The following is a 22,196-nucleotide window of genomic DNA, read 5'->3' as shown; positions in this document are numbered from 1 at the left end:
CCCTATGTTTGGGTTTCCGAGGTAGTACCCTAGCATTTCCATGTCACTAAAATTAAAATCAGAAAAAGACTTGATGAGCAGATCATGCACTAGCTGCTCGGATGGGACACTGAAGTAGAAATTTTATCCTTCAATGTTCGTGCTTTTGAGGATCCAGTGAGAGAACTGACAAAGCAGAAGATTGTTTTCAGTGGTCAAGAGGCATGTGTGAAGTGAAGTGACAAATGGACAGGGAGGCCCAAGAGACTGTGAGCTTTGTGTGAAGTAGGAAAGCCAGTTTTAATATTTTTGAGCTCTTTTGTGCCAGCAGTCGAAATAATCATCAATAACTTTTCTAAGCTTCTCTTAGGTAAGCGGAAAAGAATGGAAAGGTGAGATAAGATGCTGTTACAATTACCACTACAAAATTAAAGAACTGGCCCCTGGCTGTGCTAGCAGTAGGCAGAGGTAGCTAGTTCCGTGCTGCAAAACAGAGGTAGTATTTCTCTGGTATGTTGGATTTAAAACTCCAGAAGTGACAGCATGTAACCTGGCACTTCTAGTATCTGTGATCTTTTATCGTTATTCTTGTTGGTTGAGGAAGTTTCCATTTACAGCCAGAGATAGCTACCCTTCCTGCCATGTAGGCAACTATACAGAACAGGTTGTGAGCTGTGAGCAACATTATACAGGGCCCTCCCCATCAATTTTAACTTTATGTCCTGTGGCTTTGAACAATGTCATAAAATCATGTAGAAAAAAACATTGCTAACAGACTGCAGGTTGGAGTCTACTGGTGTTTTTGTCACTTCTTATTACTGTTACGACAATGTAAAGTAATGCTGCCCTTTCACTGGAGTTGATTTTATCACAAATTGCAAATTCTGAGGAAGAGTCAAAAATCAGACTTCCCACTGAGTTAACACCAGTGGAAGTGGACTTTTTTTTTTAAGTACTGATTGTTGCAAACAAGGATTCTTGTTAAGGGTCCCACTTGTGTTTAATTTCATGTTGCTTCCTACCCTCTAATGCAGGTCCCTGTGCTTTTGATTTTGTAGAGATGTCCACCAGCAGGCAATTACTGCAGATGGCAACATTACCAAAATTTCAACTATCATTTTCTTTATTGCCATAACATTGTTTGAAAGTAATGTTTCCTGTCTGGATGCTGATAGGGTTAACAGCTCACATTAATAAAAATCATCTAACTGGCTTGAAGTGTAACCCTCATGAACAAGCATTATGATGTACATACTTATGTAATTCCCAAATAGGATTTTCAATACCATTCTCAATTGTTAGCTGAACGTTAGAAGTAATAAAATACTGTGCTCTTTGCCCATGACTGAATCTTACTAATTGCTGTTTTCTACACTAGCAGGAAACTATCAGGTAGATGGTGGTTGGAAAATGTGGTGCTAGTGATCTGGAATTAAGTGGCACTTAGTTACATCTTGCCTGTTCAGAAGTTTTGTAGGCCTTATAACTTGAAACAAAAACTGGACAGGCATATATGATTAATGCTATGGCTAAAGCATTGCACCTCAAATGGTAGTGTCACAGTTGCTGCATGCTCTCTGCAGCTATTGTGAGACTGTCATGGTGCTTCTGTCGTTTCTCAAGTAGAGTATAGGGTTTTGAAAAAATTAAAAAGGATTGTATGAAAGATTATGAAACTCAATAGTACTTTCCTTGGCAACAGAATTAGATTTTTATAGTGTCTCTGAGAAAAGAAAAATAATTTTGGAGAACTATGCAACGACAAAAAATAGTAATTTTTTTTTCCTTGACTTGATGTGATTTCTACTTGATAATTTTCAGATCAGCTTCTCCAAGGCATGGCTTCACAATTATGAACAGGCTGAGCATGGAAAATCGAACAGAACCAATTACTAAAGACCTTGATTTCCAGCTGCAGGACCCTTTTCTACTTTACAGAAATGCCAGATGTAAGTGTGTGATATGTTGGGTTAAATGCTAAAGAGGTGAACTCTTCTTCAGAGTCTGTTCTTGGTTAAGGTAGTACAAATGATGAGACTGCAGATTTCAAGGGCTGAAACTAGCTGGTTAAACAGTTACAATTGAAAGAATACATCCTCTTTGACACGCTGAAAAAGTTGTTCAGTGCTACCTGAACTATCACTATTCAAAAGAAAGTATTAGAACGTGTTCAACAGTAATCTCATCACTTAACTGGCTAATAGTGGACTTTTATGGCCATGTGTACGTGATGGGTGTAGAGGCTGGGAGATAACTGTGTGTTCTGAATATACCCTGTTCAGTGCTGGGAAGTCTCGTCATAAAGCAAATCCACCAAAGGTTAGAATAATACTTGTGATCTCTGTGTTTGTTCTGCATAAAGTTAAACAAATGTAGCTAATTCAAACCCTGCTTTGTTCTTCAGCTCTGGTATGCTGTCCTTACAGCAAACTGGAAGGTGTGTAACTTCTCAACTATTACGGGAAACTCCAACGCCATAGTGTTGAGCCTAATTTAAACCCTGATGAAAGATGAAGATACTACTTTGAGTTTTGTCTTTGTCCTCTATCTGAGAATTAGCATGCATCAGGCAAACTCAGACATGAGTGGAAGCCATGAAAGCTGTACTTTTCATGCAGATAAACACACAGACCATTACAATGTGCAATTATGTAAGAATGAACATTTATAAATATGCAGTTTTATATCTGTACTTGGAAGTAGAGCTGTAGTATGATCTGTACTTTGTGCTTGATGCATAAAAGTTGATTGCAAAAATTCTTTATGTATATATACTGTGTTGCAGAAGTGTTCCCTCTGGATGAAGTAAAAGCAGAGAAAATTCATGGCATACAAAGCAGCACAGTTTAATAATCTGCTAGACCTTTTTATTTTATAAACTTAATTTGGAGTTGGAAAGTTATATCAAGAGGGAATTCTGTTGCTCACACACACTATGTGGTAGAACAATAGAGATACCATTTTAAATAATCTAAATGAAACTTCTATTTTTGAGAGTATTAGATAGGCTGAAAAAGAATTGAAATTTCTCTCTTTGAAAATCCATAAGAAACTGAAAAGAAATACAGATCTGTCCAAACTAGCCTAGGCTAGACCAGACATTAGGATTTTTAAGTACCATGAGACTTATTTCACCCGTCTTTTTTTGAAGAGTCTTTCCTATGTATATGTAATTTATTTTTGCTTCATTTTGAAATTCCTTTAGGAATTATGTATATACTAATATCTGCTTTTTGAAGTCTGATCTATTAATTTTTCACTTTTGTTGAGACAATTGGTATAAAGAGTAATTAGAAGCTGTCATAACTATACTGACATGAAGTAAGATAGTCTTTAGTCTGAATACTACATAAACTGATTTATTTGGGAGAGGAATCTGGTGTTTGGAGGTGGGAGCGTGAGCCATTTGTTCAATAAGAGATGTCAGAATTTAGATTTGCAGTGTCTCAAATACAGTTACTAACGTGCTTCTGAGCAGCAAGTCTGTGTTCAAGTAACACGTCTGGGGCTTTTTGGCCAATTGTGCGACAGCAAAATGCAAAGAGCTTTTTTCTGGGTTCTTCTGTCTAGACAATGGTTCTTTTAGGGTAGGATTTCCATCTGGCAACTCAGAGATGGATTTTCTTGAAAAATTAATTGCCCGTCCATCTTTATGAAATTTAGAGTGGTTTGTTGGTGCCTCTTTGCATTTCTGTGCAGTAGAATTTTATCACACCTTCCTTTGTTCATAAACACACCAAAAGATTCCCCTTTGCCTAGAAAAAATAACACTCACTTCTGCTAGAGACTGTGTAGATCTATACTAGGAGGCGCTACCATAAAGAATTTTGACTGCATTAAAGAACAAACCCAACAAGTGTAACAAGTGAACTAGGGGAGTTAGGGGCAGGAGGACTGGAGCCAGGGTGGTAAAAAGGAGGTCTTTGGAGCCAAGATAATGGGCTGGTTTTGGCTAGAATAGAGTTAATTTTCCTCATAGCAGCTGGTATGGTGCTGCATTTTGGATTTGTGACTGCAACAGTGCTGATCACACAGGGATGCACTAGCTACCACTGAGCAGTACTCGCACAGCATCGAGGCCTCCTCTGTTCTTGTGCAGCCCCACCAGCAAGGTGCTGGGGCTGCACGGGGAGCTGGGGGGGACACAGACAGGACAGCTGACCCCAGCTGGCTGAGGGATGTCCCCAGCATGTGGTGGTAAGCTCAGCAACAAGAGCTGGGGGAGAGCCCCAGAAAAGGGGGTGGAAGAAACATGATTGGAGCTACAGTATTTGTCTTTCCAAGTAACTGTTACACGTGATGTGGCCCTGCTTTCCTGATGCAAAGGGCTAACTTCCCTGCTGCTGGGAAGTAGTGAACAAATTCCTTGTTTTAATTTGCTTATGTGTGCTGCTTTGTTTTACCTATTAACCTTTCTTCATCTCAACCCATAAGTTTTCTCAATTTTGCCCTTCTAATTTTCTCCCCGGCCTCACTGAGGGGAACAAACAAGTAACCCCAGCAGGCAGCTTGCACCATGCAGCTAACTCACAACACCCACATGGACAATTTTCCAGCAGCAGCATGAAAGTAACAGAATTTTTCTTTCAGTTCAGGATCTCTCATCCACAAGGTCTAGTAGCTTTTTGGCCTCGTGGCACTCTATACTGTATCATTCCCTTGAATGCAGGCATGAAAAAGGGTGTTACAAGATCCTCAGCCAGTGTACTTCTTGTTTTAAAAGTCTTCAGCTGGGCCTGTATGTCTGTTTTTTCCAGTGTTAGCTGCACCATCTAATCATGGAGAAACCTATATCTGCAATTTAATTGGATAATTTAATTTTGTAAGAGAAGATTCATATCTGCTTTCCTAAAATAAATAAATAAATTAATTAAAAATCTACTAGTTCAGGATTTTTGTTAGTATCCGATGTGTTCTGTGTTACCCCTAAATAAGGATTTTATTTCCATGAAATATTCTTATAAATGCTTAATTGTTATTTCTCCAATAACAGCTCCAATGAAGCTCTTGGAACTTCAAAGGAAAAACTGTTGTTTTCATAGATTTTTATGGAAACATCTGTTTTCAGAGCAAACTTGGATTACAAACCCATAAAAGAAAAGTTATTTACCATCTCATTTGACTTTTTCACGTTTACTGGGCCCACTGAAATAATTTACATGGTGATTTCTCCACCAAGGCGCAGATAACTCTAGCCCTTCCTTCCTTACCCTGTATTTCAAAGCCTTTGCTACATAAAATAACTTCCTCAGCATTATGGATCTGTTTCCACTAGGGTCTTATCCAAACGTGTTGCTGAATATCTATCTTGAACTGTCTATATGAGTATTTTCATTGGGTTTTGCATTATTATACTTTTGTTTATCACTTTTACAAAACACAGGCCTTAGACTTCTTTCTGGGGTTTTCATCCCAAAATTTTTTAGGCACTAATGTTGTAATACTGCTTTTATTTTCCCGCTTCTAGATACTAACAAGGAGGATTCAGTAATAGCTGCTTTTGTGGCAAAACAGTCGACAGGTTGCCAGTAATTCTTAATCTAGATCTGGAAAGTAGTTATCTTTTTCTGTTTGCTTGATGTTACTTCTTACTCTATTTTTTTGTACAAATTAATAAGTATAACATAATTAGGTATAACAGAGCTTTCCCTGCTTTTCTAACTGGTATGGTTGCTTTCTGACATAAGAGGACTTGTATTTGTTTTTTGTGGTAGTGTAAATTTCAGGGAAGAAAAAAAAAAAGCATTTGGAGGAGTAAAGACATTCTGCCCAGTGTTTTGTTTGTTCTCATATTCTGGATGTTTGCTGAAAGCAACTTGGTTTTAGTACAGCTGAATATGTGTGGCTGATTACATTACATGATCTAAAATAAATATTCTGAGCAGCAAAAGGTGGTACTTGTGTACTGGACAAGTCCACCAGCATCTTTTCAGGTTATACGTATCATTTTGCAAAGATTGCTTTGCATGCAATACGTAATTACAACAGGAAAAGCTTTCCTCACCTATATACAATAAAAGTAAATTTTATGAATACTTATAAAAGGAATATTTGATCTTTTTACTTAATTGTTCTTCATATTTCTCCTGTAGTTCCATATGATCTTGGTAATCTAGAATCAAAATAATGCCTAAAAACCTTTTATGCAGATACCTACAGTCTGTTCCCACAGTCTGGGGCTAGATTTGGGTTCCGTGCCAGTTAATGTTTGCACTGATCCCCTATTTCACAGAAAAGCTTAGTTTAGGAAATGTGTTTGTCTGGCTAGCACTAGGGTTATTTGTGTGAAAGCCAGGAGGGGAGCTCAAATTGCTGTGTGCTTAATGCCAGCAGAAATCCATGTCTAATTACACCAAGAAACAAAAGGCTTATCGGTTAAATAAGTATTTTCAATGTGATCTCTAAGCTTCTGTATTTAACTGCAGTTTTAGGCGCTTTCTTTGTGTGACCAAGACAGTACTTCTCCTTTTTTGAACCATCTGGTGATTTTAAAAATTCAAAAAATTTCCTGGGTTTATATTTGAGTAATCCTAACTACATAATTAATACTTTTTCCCTTATATTTATTCCCTTGTATTTATTGTGAAAAGCACCGTTTGGAATCTGTTGTTTAAAGCTTGACACTGGTTAATATGAAATAGTTCAGAAGAAATGCATAACTGTAAAACATTGGTTAAAATAACTTCAGTTTCTTCTTTAGCAATGGTCAGCTGTATAATAATTTACTTGCAACTATTTCCAATGATGTATTTGTACCAGAAGTATATGAATGTGTACTGGGCCGATTAATTATTTCTTGAATTGACTGATTTATCATTTCATCACCACTGTGATCAACATCACTTAGCTATTTTTCGTGTTTATAGGATATGGAGAGCTCGAGGAAAATTAAGTTGCGTATCTTAGAGCTCAGTACACCTTGTGCGTTTCAGCTGACAGAAAAAAATACAAGATCCTAGCTTATAAGGAGCTGGTATGCTAATTCTCACAACAATCTGTGTCCTGGTTTTGGCTAGGATAGAGTTAATTGTCCTCTTAGTAGCTGGTGTGGTGCTGTGTTTGGGATTTAGGATGAGAAGAATGTTGATATCACACTGATGTTTTAATTGTTGCAGAGCAGTGTTTACACCAGGCCAAGGACTTTTTGGCTTCTCGCTCTGTCCTGCCAGCGGGCAGACTGGGGGTGCAGCAGGAGCTGGGAGGGGACAGACCCAGGACAGCTGACCCAAACTGGCCAAAGGGGTATTCCATGCCATATGGGATCATGCTGAACAATTAATAGGGGGTGGGGGGGCCGGCTGCTCGGGGATAGGCTGGTCAGCGGGTGGTGAGCAATTGCATTGTGCATCACTTGTTTGTACAGATTATTATTAGTAGTACTACTGTCATTATTATTATTTTCCTTTCTTTTCTCTCCTAATAAATTGTCTTTGTCTCAATCCACAGGCTTTCATTTCTTTCTAATTCTCTCCCCCATCCCAGAGAGGTAGCGGGGAGGGTGAGCGAACGGCTGTGTGGTGCTTAGCTGCCGGCCGGGTTAAACCACAACAATCTGATGCAGGTTAATTGGGTGCTTTTATGGTACAGGAAGTAGAGAAAGAAACTGCGTAAAAGCACAACAAATAGTCTTTATCTGACCAGGCTCTATACCTGTTTGTGCATAGATCTTGTTTTTCATTTCTGTGCCACATGTGTAACAAGACCTTTGATCACATCATCTCCTAAAACTGAAAGTGAATGAAGCTTTCTAGCCAGATATGACACATTCTACTGAATATGAGCTTTTGCAGAGGTTCAGGAGTTGCTACGCAAGCAGCCCAGACGTGCCTGCTTTTGGTAAAGCTGTCTAGACACATGGTACGTGTATAACCTCATACTAATTTCAGTTGTCCAGTTTAACCTGCCACCCTGTGTTCATCAGAACCGTGAACAGGGAATATCGTTTTCCCAGATTTCTACGCTGCAGAGACTTCCAGTAGGTGGGATTGGAGGGGAAGAAAAGTTTCCCAGTTGTCCAAAGAAGTAGCCTAAAGTTTGTTATGTGGTTTTTAAGTGTATTTTTTTCCTATTTTTTCCCATAATTATTTATGTATGATTTTATTTTTCCAAATACATGTTTGGTGACGATTGTAAAATGTTTAGGAAAAGATAATGGTGTATATTTTTCTAAAACTATTATTTTTCACTTCTAGATTCTGTTACAGCATCCTAGAGTACTTGCAAATAGAAGAACTCGTCTTCTTGGAGACTGACAGGGGTTCATTTTGGTTTACCCTTCTAATAATTTATTTATAGTATATAAATATATACTAAATAATGTTGCAGTTCTGTGGGCATGTCGGAAGACCCATTGATCGTGCAGGTACACGAATAGTAACGTTTCTCTTGTAAGGAGCATCTTAGTTAAAAGAAGTTTACATTTCAAGAGAAATGAGGAAACAACAGTGATAGTTTGAGCAATGTATAAAAACAACATGGCATGAAAAAGATCTTTTAGATGCCAAAGTGTCTATTTTTATCCTGAAACCTGTTTGTTGGTCTATCCCATGTTGTATATTCTATAATTCGCTATTTAAAATCTCTTCTCTCAAGTGTTTTAAGAACGAAGCCAGCATTTGGTTGTTAAATTTACTTCATGTGCATGTTTAGATTCAGTATTATGCGTATTGATCAATAGACAACTACTTGCTCAATTATTTTCATTGAGATGGGCAAAACAGGTATTTCGGGCTTTCTTTTTACGATGTAATACAGTTTCTGTTTGGGTTTTGGTAAAAATGTCAGTTTACAATAGAGAGCCTAATTTATCAGTCTCCTACCTGCCAACATATGGTATCTGGTCCAATCATGGGAAGAAAAGAAAGCTGAACACAGTAAATTGAAATACGTATTCAGCTGATTATTCTCCAGATGGTCATTGGACATTTTGAAACAAATACCATTACACGTTTTTGATTTCATTCAATTTGTATTAGTTTCCTCTAAACTAAGTGGTCTGCTGATTTAAAGAAAAATAGTTTGTGGCTTTCTGTTACTGCATCAGTAAGCAAAATGCAATGTTTCTGTCACAGCTGAATAACTTAAAAACAATGTTGTTGAGACTAAGCTTGGTTACAGAATTATTATTCTGGCCTTCTGGAATCTGTCGGTTCTGCTGAAGAAAATATTTTTGTAGTGTAAATCTTTGAAAAACTGTTTATCAGTTTGGAACAAAAGTGTTTGAGAAGTGAAAGCTCAAACCATACAAATTCAAAGCAATTTTGGCAGAGGGGCCTGCCCTCATTAGAGGTATGTTCTTGTCAGCTAGTTTGCTTGCTAACCAGATTTGGCTAAAGGTTTTCTAAAAGCTTGTCTGCACCAACCGCTGCCATTTGTTCAGAATACAAATGCACATGTTTTACCTGAGGTGCTGTCCTTGGGAGAAATTTTTGTCTCACAAAAATAAACAAGTAGCTGCTCCTTCTTCCCCTTCCACCATGTCTCCTTTAATCAGCGTGATAAAAATTCATCGTGCCTCTAGCTAGCCAGGAACAGCAGCAGAGGTCAGGATTGTCTTCCCTGGATGTTATTCACCTCTAGTTGAAACCTCAAATTTGCTGAGAACATTTTAATCCTAATACTCTTAAGAACAGATACTACTTTTCCTTTTTAAATTTAAAAGGAAAATATAAATACTGAAAATGCATCAATGTTGTAGTAAGACTTGATTCTAAAATCAGCAAATAAAATTGACTGACAATTAACTTTGTCAGGTTGCATGCATGTTTTCCAAAACCTGTTTTAGTTTGCGTACAGCTTAAATATTTTATAGTTTGTCATGTGCAAATTTTCTTGAAGCAAATTCCTTCCTGCTTCTAGTTATTTACTTATCTGATGCATAGTGGCTATGTTTTCTTTTTTCCTGTGAAATACTGTCTAGTGTTCAGCTGGGTGACTTCTTTGTACCTATATGCAGAAATTATGTGTTCTTAGACTGGTTTATAAAAGCTGGCTCAAGGCAGGAGATTTTTAAGACTGGGAATCCTGATCTTTTGTTTGGCGGTTAGTTAGTTTGCATGTTGTAGAATATACAACCTGATGCGTTTGGTTTTGAGATCTGTAACTAAACTCTGCTTGATTCTTTGGAAATAGGATTGGATTTTTAACACAATGTGATTTCTGAAGGGGACAGGATCTTTTCTTTTTGTAGAGAAAGGTATGTATATATGCAAATCACTGTAAAACTAAATAAAATGGAAAAGTGCAGTAGGATATACTTTTGTTTGGTAACTTGTAGTTGATCATAATTTCTTTTATTTTCCTAACTCTTTATCTTACTGAATTTAGCCCTCTTTTGAGCAGAAGGGTGGAGCGGCTGACCTGCGGAGGCCCCAGCCAAACTAAATTGTTGATTGAGATTTTAGGATTATCAGGTATTGGTTAATTCTTCTTTAGGGTACTTGAGATTTGTTTGTGCTTACTGTGATGAGTAAGTGTAATTCTGTGATTTTTAGATTTAAGTTTTTAGAGTTCAGATCAAAAAAGAGGAGGAACTGTAGTATTCCGATGTGTTTTGTTTTTTTTCTGTTTTAAAGCAAAACTCTTTGTACTGGTAAGTATTTCTAAAGTAATCCTTTTTATTTTTCCCAGCTCAATCTTATTCTTCATGTGTGTCTTTAATTAAAATATATGTTTTTGAGTGGAAATTAAAGGCCTTGATCTTAAGACACCAGTTTTGATGAGTAAATCCATGTCCCTTGTTGCCCCGCGCAGTTCAGTACGGATATATAAGGTTTCGGTTCAGACCTGCCTAAAAGAACGCTTTTGTTGTTTCCTCCTCGCCCTTCCTACCCTGAGGATTTGGTCCCAGTTCTGGAAATCTTTGACTGAGAAATGCAAATGACATAGAATGCTTCGTGTTTGTGAAGTGGATTTTCTAAGGGTGGCAGATTTTGTAACTCTAACTATGATGACTGCAACCATCTCTTTGCTCTAATGATGAGTTTCAGTTGTGATGAAGGTGGTAAAAAAAATACAAGGGAAAGAAATGCAGTAGTTATAACAGATTTTCAGCTATGTGGAATGATGGATTTCAATTTGAATATATGTCATGTGAGGAAAAAACAGCCTAAGGAGCTAAGAGAACAAAGCTATGTAGTTTTTTTTGCAGCTAGTAATTATTTTGAGTATGGTGCAACCGTATCCCAGCCTGGGCAAGTGAATCGGTAGGAAAAGTATATGGAATAGAATTAAAGGCATCTCTCAAGCAACCTGCAGTTGTATAGGGGTTTCTGAGCAGAATGGAAGGAATATAATACTGCGTATATCTGCTAAGCGCAGTCTTTGCTTCCCATTTATGGATGTCGGCACATAAGCAACGTATTAGCTTGTCTGGAAGTTTACTGCTGAGAGTGTACTGCCAGCACTGGCAATTCCGGACATCTCTTCGAGATAAGATAGGCATATGATGTGGTAAAGCTCAGGAGTTAAAGTTGGAACAGATTTTTTATTTTTAAAGAGGGTTATCTTCATGTGACTACCTGTACACCCTCTCCTTCATACACACCCTCTTGTACAGCATAAAATATTAGATGTTTCCAGACAAGTGTGAATATATATGTGAATGCCTACATATTTATTCTGCAAATATTGAAAAACTAGTTTCTTTTTAGAAATCACTCACATAACCCCCTTTTTAAATTAGTCCCTTCACACACACATATGCATTTAATATTTTGAGCTTTTGTATGTTCTGAACTTCTTAGCCTCTTTTTGTCTTTTCTTTCTTGTTTCTTATACCTGTGTGCCTTCTTGTGCCTTTATTTTTTGCTCCGCTGTCAAAATCCAAGTGGGAAAGCAATGTTCAGTATATGCTCAAAAGACGTTATGCTACCGAGAGAAGCTGTCCTTCTGCTTAACTCCACAGATTTGAGAATTACCAAAATTCTCTGAATCCTGCGGTAGTGTGATAACACATACAGGGCTTCACAGTACATTATCCCCAACTATTAGTTTGTTACTGATGTTATTTCATACATTATACAAACTGTTCTGTTTAAATAGAAATGCAATACTTGTCCCAGCAGATAGACACCAGTACAGTTTGCATGCACACTAATGTATAATGCTGTCTTACCTCCAGGTTTGATGTAGAAGCAGTTAAGCTGAGTTTCATGCACCAGCTTCCCCTTATACTTCGTTTCAGGTTCCCCTTGCTGGTGGCTGGATAGTGGTTGATATGCTTGCCGAACAAAGGCTTGAAACATTTTTAAATTCCCTGGAGCGTTGAAACCGCTGAACTTGAGTATATTTCCTATGTATACTGAAAGTAAATTCCTTTTGAGCAATTGTTTCTTACTTTACAGTTACTTTATGTAATAGCCTTGTACAGAAGTTAAAACCAAAAACCAGAACTACTGACAACTCTGTCCTTTCATCTAGAAACTACTTTCCAGCTCTTTGAAACCTTTGCAATATCTTTTGCATTATCCTTCCTTTCCTTGCTCTTCACTCCTGGTCCTTTCTTGTCCTCTGTGCTTTATGCTCAGTTGGAGCCTTCTCCTCCCCCTGTGGTTTTTCAGGAAAACTTGGATTGAGAAGTGGCGATAATGGGCGCCATCCACCCGTCAGCTCATCACCTCACCGAGCCATGACGATCTCTGGTTTCTGTATATCAGCACGGACTTCTCTGATAATATCCTCTTGTGTTTGAAAAAAATAGGTTTGTCTAGCAAGGGGTGGACTTCGGTCCTGACATAGCCAGAAAACTTCTCTTGGAATGTGAGCTTGCTTGCTCACACTCTTTTATGTGTGTGTGTATATATATAAAAATATTTGTAACCTTCTCTCAAAACATGAAAGATAAATATGGAACAAGTGTATCCCACAGTGCATATACAAGCTGCCCACTTCTGTCTATTATTGATTTAATACAAGCTCTTGAGTGCCTCATCAGCTCTGTCTTCATCAAAACAAGCCTTAAATCGGCAGTAAACAATACTCTTCAATTACAGGAGGAAAAAAGAAAGAAATCCTTCTGAAGTATAAGATAGCATACCCTTTAAAGGACAAGGAATGTGTTACATACAGAAAGGCAGTGTAACTGTTCCAGTGGAATTCCACTAGGGCTGCAAATGCAGTGTTGCTTTTTTGTCTTAAGTGGCATAGAAACTGCTAACAGCATTGGGCTTAATATTTGGTATCTGCTCTGCAAATAATGGTTATAGTTGCAGCCCAGTTGTTGGTTTTGCAGTGCAGAGCTTGCTGTAATAAAATTTAATAAAATATAAAGTTTTCATATAATAATATATTTCTTAAAGTACATTAATATAAGAAATATATATTAATAATATATTTCTTAAATATATTTCTTTTCTCCACAAAAAATGTGGTTTGTACCTGCTAGCTTTGTTGTTTTGGACACATGTACTCTTAAGTCTTTTAGAGCCTCTTTCAGTAATCCTTTTGCATAGCAGAGATATTATTTATATGAATAAAACCAGCCAGAGATCCTGTAGCCAAGAAAAAAAAAAAGTGATATAAGACACATGCTTCAGGTCAGAAGTCAACAATAGAGGGACTAGGAAGGTTCTTCCTGTGAATCATCTGGTGCTGGTCATTGTCTTAGACAGGATATGGACTTGCAGTTTGATGAGCTACACCAATTCTTCTGTCTCTGTCAAACGAACTGCCTTTCTGTAAAATTTCAAGATAATTTGCATAACAACATACGGCATTAAATCTTCTTCACGGGAATGTATAGCATCTCTCAATGGAGAGGTTCATGAAATTTCATAATTAAAGAAGCAACAGTGGATTTTTATGTAAAGTATTGCATACCTTCTTGCAGTGCTTTGCTTCTTTTTTAGTTGTCATATCTCTTCTGTTGTTTTTTTATGTCTTCCCTCAAATTAATATTTTGTATGTTGTTATCATAAAGAAAAAAATGAGGTTCAAATTTGCACTGAGAGTTGGAAGGAGGGGAGAGAACAGGGAAGCAAAAGATGGTAACTAATGCTTTATTCCTAAAGGATCATGCATATGGTAAAATACTGCTGACTTATGAAGCAAAATGTAACGATGCACTTTCACTTTGTGTGAGAATAATGCAGTTGTAATGAGAATGGCACAGCGCACAACTCCAAATTTTGATATGTATTGAAATGTATCTCTATAGTTAGCAATTCATAAATTGCAGGATATGTCCCAGTGCTGTTTCAGTATTTTGAAACATCTAGCTTCTTATTTAAAATTAATTTGATAAATACAAAATTTTCTGATGCTTTCATGTGTTGGATTACAGTTTTAAAATAAGGAAATTTTTACCATTCAAATTTTTTTACCATTTAATTTTCATGGTGACACACTTCATCTCAGAAGTACATTCTGTTTCTCCCTCTGTTCAAGTAAACACACAGAATGCCTTGTGGTGGAAGAAAAGTCAGTAAACTGCTAATGTGTATAGTAATCAGAACACTAACTTCCGTAGTTAAAATTAATTTTAAAAGATATACAAATACTTGAAAATAATTACACTAAAAGAAATAAGTAAGGTAGCTCAAAGATATTTGAATCTTTATGAAATAAGTTACTAAGTTGCAACTTTCACAAGAAAAAATAGGTCACAAAATATGCTTTAAACACTTTTATTAAAATCTAAAGGATAAAATGTAATGATCCTTCAGTTTTCAAGCAAGTAAAAATACAGTGGTAGTATGTGAATGATAAAAGGTGCAGCTATCCACTGAAACTTAACCTGCATGAACCTAAGTTAACTAACTTAACAGCATGAACCTATTCTCAATTGGAATAGACTTAATACTGTTCACCTGCAATTAATGAGAACAGTAAATGTCCCTTCTGTTCCAATGGAATTGTATTGTATTTCTAAAAATCATAGGTACTTAGTTTCCAACAGCAGCTCGCTCTACAGGTGAGCAGATGTCATGAAGTCAATGTAACATCTGACTATAACAGAAGAAGAATTTTTTTAATGTATTTAATATAACATGTTACGAGACTGTGGAAAATCAACAAGAGAAAATACGTAAGCGGTGCTGTAAATATGAACTAAACATTTGAAATGTCAGAAAGAGTAGTTCACTTTACAGTTGCCTATTTTACATTTTTTTTCTGACCATTTCAGTAGTAAAGAGATGGTGTAGGAAACAATAAGAAATTGTCTGTCTCCAAAATGTTAGAGCGTACAGAGTGTAAAAATGGGAAAATACATTTTTTTAAATTATGTTAATATTACAGTATTTTTAGGTGTCACTTACTACAAGAACAAGTGTGAATATATATTCAAACAACATAGATTTTTGTCGTTGCAGGTTAACAGCTTATTCCAGATCTGCAAATGTATTTCCATTACTTGGGATGTGAAGCTATGCAGTGGAGAGATAAGAGATGAGATCACAATTGTCGGAATTACAAATACCTATAGTTGAGGTTGCTTATTTTCTTCATGAAGCCCATTTTCAAGTTGTTCTTTTTGCTGGAATCAAACCATTTGGAGTAATAGCTCATCAGACTGATTATAGTAAAAAGACAGAGTTCAGGAAAAAAATACGTGCTATTGAACACTAAATATAAACAGCTATAATACATAATACAGCTATAACACTAAATATATAACAGCTAAAATATTCCTCCTTTTTTTTTTCCTTCTTTTTCTTTTTTACTGGGAGAAAAAAAAATGCACTGTAATTGACACCAGCAGAGTTTGGAAAATTGCTTGCCCTTGAACTTTTACTATAGCTCTGGTATTAAAGATGTACTTAGACCCATGGCAGGTATGTCAGAGATGCACTTTAAAATCATTGGAAACATAATCTTACATTTCACTAAATTATAAATGAGAACTGCAATATTCAAATCCTGTTGAGTCCTCTACCACACAATCATGTATGCCATTTACAATGGAGGAGGCTGTATCCCCAGATAATGGGGATGATAATAAGGAAATGGGAAGTAACAGAAGTGTGTTTACAGATCTGGAATTAGCTGTTAACCTGCAACAACAAAAGTCTTAAGTTGTTTGTATGTATATACCCCAGATACTTGACAAGAAACATAACAGAAGCTGCCACTTTCCTTAACCTTGAAAAGCGGGATGTAAATATAAAGGCTGGACACCGAGAAGGCAAGGGTAGAATTCCTTCCTATTCTTTAAAATAAAAGACAGCTTTTTTTCATCCTTCAGAATGGGGAGAGCATTGTCGCTGCCTCCTTGACTGTGGAGTGTTCTCATTGCTTTTAGCTACGAGGTATAATTTTGTACTCAGCATCAAGAAGAGAGCGTGTTTTCTTGTTTTCCTTCTTTCATTTGTGGCAGTGTTATGTTGGTGTAAGCTTTTCTGCTAAGAAGTTATTTATATATATTTAGCTTATATTTGCATGATGTCATTTTTGTATTATGTTCAGATCATTCATGTAGACGAGGGCCTGATTTCATTTCAGTGTGCATTGAAGGCCTTTTTAATGGTTTGTAGTAGAAATTGGCAGAGATAATAGGGTAAGCTGGGAGCGGTAATAGTTTCAGATTTTGAGGAGTTACACTTCCTTTCCACTGAGCCATCCTCTGACAGTTTTTTCACAGGAAGGATACTTTTGTTGGCTGAGGATATATGGATTTTGTTTTCAGCCTTGCTAAAGACTTCCTCACTTCTCAAAGTCAGCATCTATCACTTTTCTTTATCAAAAATGGAATGAATGGTACTTTCACCCACAATTTGTTTATCTTACTATCTCTTCACTTAGCTGTTAGGTTCCTTGAGTGAGACTGTGTAATCATTTCTGTCGTAAAAGGCAGTGGAGATCCAGTCTGATGTGGATGTTTTAGAAGTCCACTGTGAAACAGTAATAAGAACCACTTTTTACTTACGAACAACTTAACAGTAGCGGATTTATTAAGAACAACTTGTTATTTAAAAATTGATAGCCTGGCACCTGTGGGGGTTGTCTTGTCTTAATTTCAGAATCATGCATCATCATGATTTTAAAAGTATTTGGAACTGATGATGAAATGACAGGGCATGCAATTGGAAAACCAGCGGAGGGGGAAAAAGATCACTAGGCTAGATGGATCATAACATAGACACTATTCCTGCGTAGGGACTAAAAATTCTTGTTGTATCAACAGAATATAATATTAAAGGAAATCTTGCAAATTGAGTTTGCCTTTGGGATATTTTCCAAAAAATAACCTGCCGATGGACGCTTGCATCTGTTAGGCTTTATGGAAATAAATGCATCAGTGGGACTTGAAGTTTCCTGCAAGGCTAACGTAACTTTAGCTTTGAGGCTATTTAAGGGATATTCTTGTGAGGCAGTCTCTTTTTTGTTTGTTTGCTACAGAGTTAATTTTTTTTTTAAGGCATTTCCTATATATTTTGATTTAAAATCTGCCAGAAGTCTGGCTGTCACCGTGGAGTTGCAGACATGATTTTATAAACAATCCACTGTCTCGGAGTTGTCCCTTTTTGCCTCATGAGATCAGAAATATTTGCTGGCTCTGTATCTGGAAGTCTGTGAATTGGTCAGCCAACTTTCATGACTGTAGAAGATCACAAGGTTATTTCAGGGTCCATTTAAAAAAAAAAAAAAGTTTCACGTGTTTAAGGCATAGTTCCAGGTACAATTAAACAGATGGTGGTGAGGAACCTATTCTTGACTTCTAGCGTTGCCAGTCCCTGCCCACTCTCTAACCATCCCTTTTTGGGGAAAGAGGTTTTCAGGAGCTTTTACATGATGTGCGTTGGTTTTTTTTGTTTGTCTTTTTTTGAGAAAGTTACTTGAACAGTTCCTCCTTGCTTGAATTTGACTTGTAAAGCTAAAAAACAGCTTTTTTCACTCTCCAGATGTGGTTATTTGCATTAAAATGTCTCTGAGCAGAATGCTTTTCTTTTTAATTGCTTTTTTTTTCTGCTTGTTTCATATATTAAGTTTTAAACATTTGAAATAAAGACCAAGCCATTCTTTTCCTTGTCTGTGTTAAAAGATACCTAAATAATGGGATCAGAAGCTTTATCAACCTGTAAATGAAGGAGCAAGTATTCATTGATTTGACAGGTTTGTTTCTTTTACCAGCATTTTAGGAAAAGTTAAGCTCACATCATAATACAGTTTCACGTTGGTTGGAAAATTCTTGCATTGTTTTAGTTTGTTGGCATTTTTGTGCCTGGGACATCGTAAAAATTTTGATTCCTCTCTGGGAACCTCCAGAGATAACAGGATATATCTAATCTGAATTTCCATCATTTAGAAATACATACATACATACATACATACATACATACATACATATATATAGTGTTGTTCTGCTTTCTACAGTGTAGGGAAAAAAGAGACATGAAAGTTCAGTCCTGTGGATGAACCACATCACTATCAATATGGCAGTTAAATAATGCAATTTTATTTTTTTTCTTAGCATTTTGTTTTAGCTAAGCAAAATGTTGTGTTTAAAAGGCTGCAAAATTGAGCACTCCTGAACAACCAAAGAACAAAGTTAAGGTTGCTTGTGCAATCTTTTTTTTTTTCCTCATAGAATTTTTAATTACATGTTCATAATCATTTGCAGTACAGTCTTTGCTTCAGTCATCAAATAGTCTGAATGACATTCAGGTAAACAGTGGCTACTTGGTATTCTGGCTTTTCCTCATTACTTATGTGTGGACCTCTTGCTTTTTTAGGCACTGCAGAAGTTCTGCAGGAGCGGCAGAACTCTTCATTGTTGTTTTTCTCATGTTGTTTTGTGTGATACTCACTGATGTAATAGCTGGTGACTTAAAATAAGCAGAACTGTTGCACCTTGCTCAGATTAGAAATATTATTTTTCCCATTTTACAAATTGGGATCCTGGAGCAGAGTGGTTACAATTACAAAGATCCGTTAAATGCAGAGTGTCTGACTTCAAGTTACTCCAGCGTAACTTATCCAATATATTTATCATTCATAAGTTCAAAAACACTTCCTACAGACTTCAGCTGTGATTATAAGTAGCCGGCGTTTTTGCAGGTCATGCACTCAAATCTTACACTCAGGTCTGGGATCTCAAATCAAGAACCGGACATGAAATGTACACACTCAATGACAGCCACTTAAGATGACATTTCACAATTCGCATATCGTTGCATAATATCTCTGGGACAGCGTCAGAGATGGTATTTGTCTTTCTAAGATAGCATGCAGCTGTCTTAACTGCAGATTTTTCCTTTGTTGCAATCCTGTCTTGCTTTGTCCTGTAGAGCAGGATGTCAAACTTGAACGGACAGGCCACCTTCGCTACTTGAACCTGAGTAAAGTGGAAGGAACATCCTGTGGTTGCATCATTATTATGAAGACTTAATTGTGGACAAAGGGATCACATTTGCATTAGAGTAGAATGGTACAAAATTAATATGGCATGCCTTAAGTCATGCTTTAAGTTAAGAAGGCATAGATTAAAAATACTATCATGGGTATAACCTACTTTGGGTCTTTTCTTTTTCTCAGTAGGTCCAGCAGAACGGATGCTGCAATTTTTTAATGTGTACCAGCAGAAGCCGCCTACCTGTTTAAAAATCTAAAAATTCTAAAGATTGATGCTCTTTAAGTAATTGCAGTTAGATGATTTAACCTATGTAGCTTACTCCAATTCAATATTAACTACATCTTGTTGATTTGATAGCTGCATTATATCTTTATAACTTTGTTCAGTCTTGTTAACAGCATCATAACTTTTTGTGCCTTTTTTTTTCCCTTTAATGGGATCAATTCATTACTAAATCTCATTTCCTTTAGTAAATGAAATGAGTTGGGAACTGTTGAATGTGGTTGACTAGATGCATGCCATCTTGTCAGTATAAAACTCTCTCTCCTTACTGGTGTTTTGTTGGCTACTTTTCATGTAGCTGGCTCACTTGGGGAGCAGAAGATACTTGATTTTGATTTGTTCTTTCTTTCTCTGTTTTTGACAGTAATCTCTTGTTGGATAACTTGATAGCTGAATCTGGGCCTAAAAGTGAGACAATATTTCTTCTGTGCTGCAGTGAAAGAATTCTTTTTGTACCTCTGCTGTTCAATCATTCAGTTTTAACATGCAAACGTTTACCATTACCACTCTACAGATGATACTTAGATCTGAATTTCTATTTTTGTCACACACAGCCTAAGGATGGAGGGTGAAGAAAAAATAATCTGTTTAATACCAATAAGACACAAGGTGTATTCATGCTGGTAGGAAGTTTGCAGTGAAATTTGTATTCTATGTATATTTATGTTTTTTATTAGTGGAGAGCATGACAGGTTCCTAGCTTGATGGTTGCAGTTTGTAATCATCTCAGGTTCTCTGCTGGTCCTGGGTTTTTATGTGTTGGCATACAAAAAAAAAAAATGAAAAAATGTTTTTTAAGGCTTTTCACCAGGATGCTATATTAAGTAGTTAGTTGAACCATTTTTAGCTGTATAGAAGACAACACATGGCTGAAAGTCTGAAGGGGGATAGAGATAAATATTACACTTGCATCTTGCAAACAGCTGCACATTCAGTTTCTTTTCAGATGTTAAGAAAGCCAGCTTGTGCTTTGTGTGTCGTAGTTTCAGTTCTTTGGAAGTGAAGAAGAAGTGATTGTTCTTGGACTCCTGTGATTAAAGGAAATGTTACATGATCAGGGTCAGTGTTGCAATTATTTTAAAATGGATACTCCATCCATTTACGCCACTTTCAAATAGAATCCAGCCCCGACTGTGCCAGAAGGCATGCTAGGAATTGCCTTATCTTAGGAAGATTAAGGGAAATCTCTTGCTGCTGTAGGAGGGGAAGAAGGGGAGAAATGTGGTGCCTACCCATTTGCTACCGTATCATACAAGGGGAACCTGGACGTTGCACAATGTTGCAGAGGGGTTGCAGGGTACAGAGGGGAAGATCCATGTTTACCGTGTAAGCACTTCTTCCTTCTCCTTCACAGCAAATTTGTGCGAGAGGTTAAAACTGAAAACCGTGGATGGATCATTGGTGAAAATACGGCCAGACAGTGTTACAGATTGATTCCCAGGCTATCTTACCAGAACTGTATTATACAGTTATGAGTGGAAAAAAGCTTCCTGTTTATGATGTTTGTGGAGGCTGCACTGACTACAGTTGCATTATGCCTGTTACCGTCATGGTGGTTTCACTAGCAGTGCGTGCATTTGAGAATTTTGAACTACTGGTTGATTCAAATCTGTTGTTGCTGGGCAAAACTGCAGGCACTTACCTTTGTGAAGGACAGATTCTGAAGTCTGAATTTAGATGGAGATTTTCTAATCCTGGGGTTGGCTACAGGTAATCACTTCTTTGGGGGTGAAACTAATGGACATCATTACAGGAAACTTGCAAGGAGGCAGAGGTTGGTTTGTACTACCGTAACAACTTTGATGATGTGTAAGATAGGTCTGATCGTTGTTGAAAACTAAACAAATCTTACCTGCTTATGTTTGCGTGCAACACAGCCTGTAGTACACTAGCCACTGGGGTCCAATGCTTATGATATGACAACTGGAAAATTGACAGAAGTAAAGTTTTTAAAGGAGAAAACACACAAAAAACAAACCTCTGGTTTAGTGTTTTGAAGAAAAGGATCAAACACCTTTGCCTGTATCAAAGGTTCAGAGCTGGTGACGTATGTCAGTAGAGATACACCTTTTGATCTTTTTTGATTATACTGGAGGATTTGAGTTGTCATGTTTTTAGAAGGGGAAAACACAAGACAGAAGTAAAATTAAAAATTGCTTTACAGGTCACTTTTAAATATCTACCAGGTAGAATTGCTGTTTGAGAAGATTCTCATAGTTTGTGTTTGATGTGCATTTGCAGTGTCCATATATGGGATTTGGTTTTATGATAAGGAAGAATGCCAAAGAATTGCAGAGCTCATGAAAAAGTAAGTGATGGGTAAACGAGACTTTTTGTGCTTTTTTATGTATGTATTTCTGTACATACATGCACATTATATTACTAGGATGGTTTCTACTTTAAGCCTATTTTCAGAGAATTTGTTGCAAGTAAAATTGTCACACACCTGCATTTTATATATACAGAAATAAGTCACTGTATTGCAATACTTCTTCCCTAATTTGCTACACAGGTTTCCAGCTACATCATAATATAACAGTTCAACTGATATGTTTCCTGATGATCCAACTCTACAAAACAGATATCTGAATTCTTTGGGAGGTGGGGAGGGGGGTGGTGGTGGTAATGAGTTTCTCAGGTTGGG

General features: G+C 36.9%; 2 protein-coding genes across 30 annotated transcripts in view; one reads left to right on the top strand and one right to left on the bottom strand.

The window, feature by feature from the left end:
• The window catches only part of CACNA1C (calcium voltage-gated channel subunit alpha1 C), a 482,661-nt gene extending 470,031 nt beyond the window's left edge, over positions 1-12,630 (bottom strand). For 26 of the 28 annotated variants that reach the window (XM_066990238.1, XM_066990239.1, XM_066990240.1 and 23 more), the window contains exon 1: positions 12,095-12,629. In XM_066990238.1, coding sequence (XP_066846339.1) covers positions 12,095-12,224 — 130 coding nt within the window. In that variant the 5' untranslated portion in view covers positions 12,225-12,629. Of the gene's footprint in view, positions 1-12,094 lie in introns of all 28 variants that reach the window. The other 2 variants (XM_066990241.1, XM_066990266.1) reach the window with 2 other exon arrangements.
• Positions 1-22,196, top strand: part of DCP1B (decapping mRNA 1B) — a 45,944-nt gene that overhangs the window by 2,791 nt on the left and 20,957 nt on the right. For both annotated transcript variants that reach the window (XM_048049091.2, XM_048049675.2), the window contains 2 exons: positions 1,801-1,928; positions 21,794-21,860. In XM_048049091.2, the coding sequence (XP_047905048.1) occupies positions 1,801-1,928; positions 21,794-21,860 (195 nt within the window). The remainder of the gene's footprint in view (positions 1-1,800; positions 1,929-21,793; positions 21,861-22,196) is intronic.

Source organism: Anser cygnoides, chromosome 1 (assembly GCF_040182565.1).
Source record: "Anser cygnoides isolate HZ-2024a breed goose chromosome 1, Taihu_goose_T2T_genome, whole genome shotgun sequence".
NCBI classification, from domain to species: Eukaryota; Metazoa; Chordata; class Aves; order Anseriformes; family Anatidae; genus Anser; species Anser cygnoides.
Note: the sequence above shows the minus strand (reverse complement) of the source record. Positions and strands in the feature narration are given on the sequence as shown.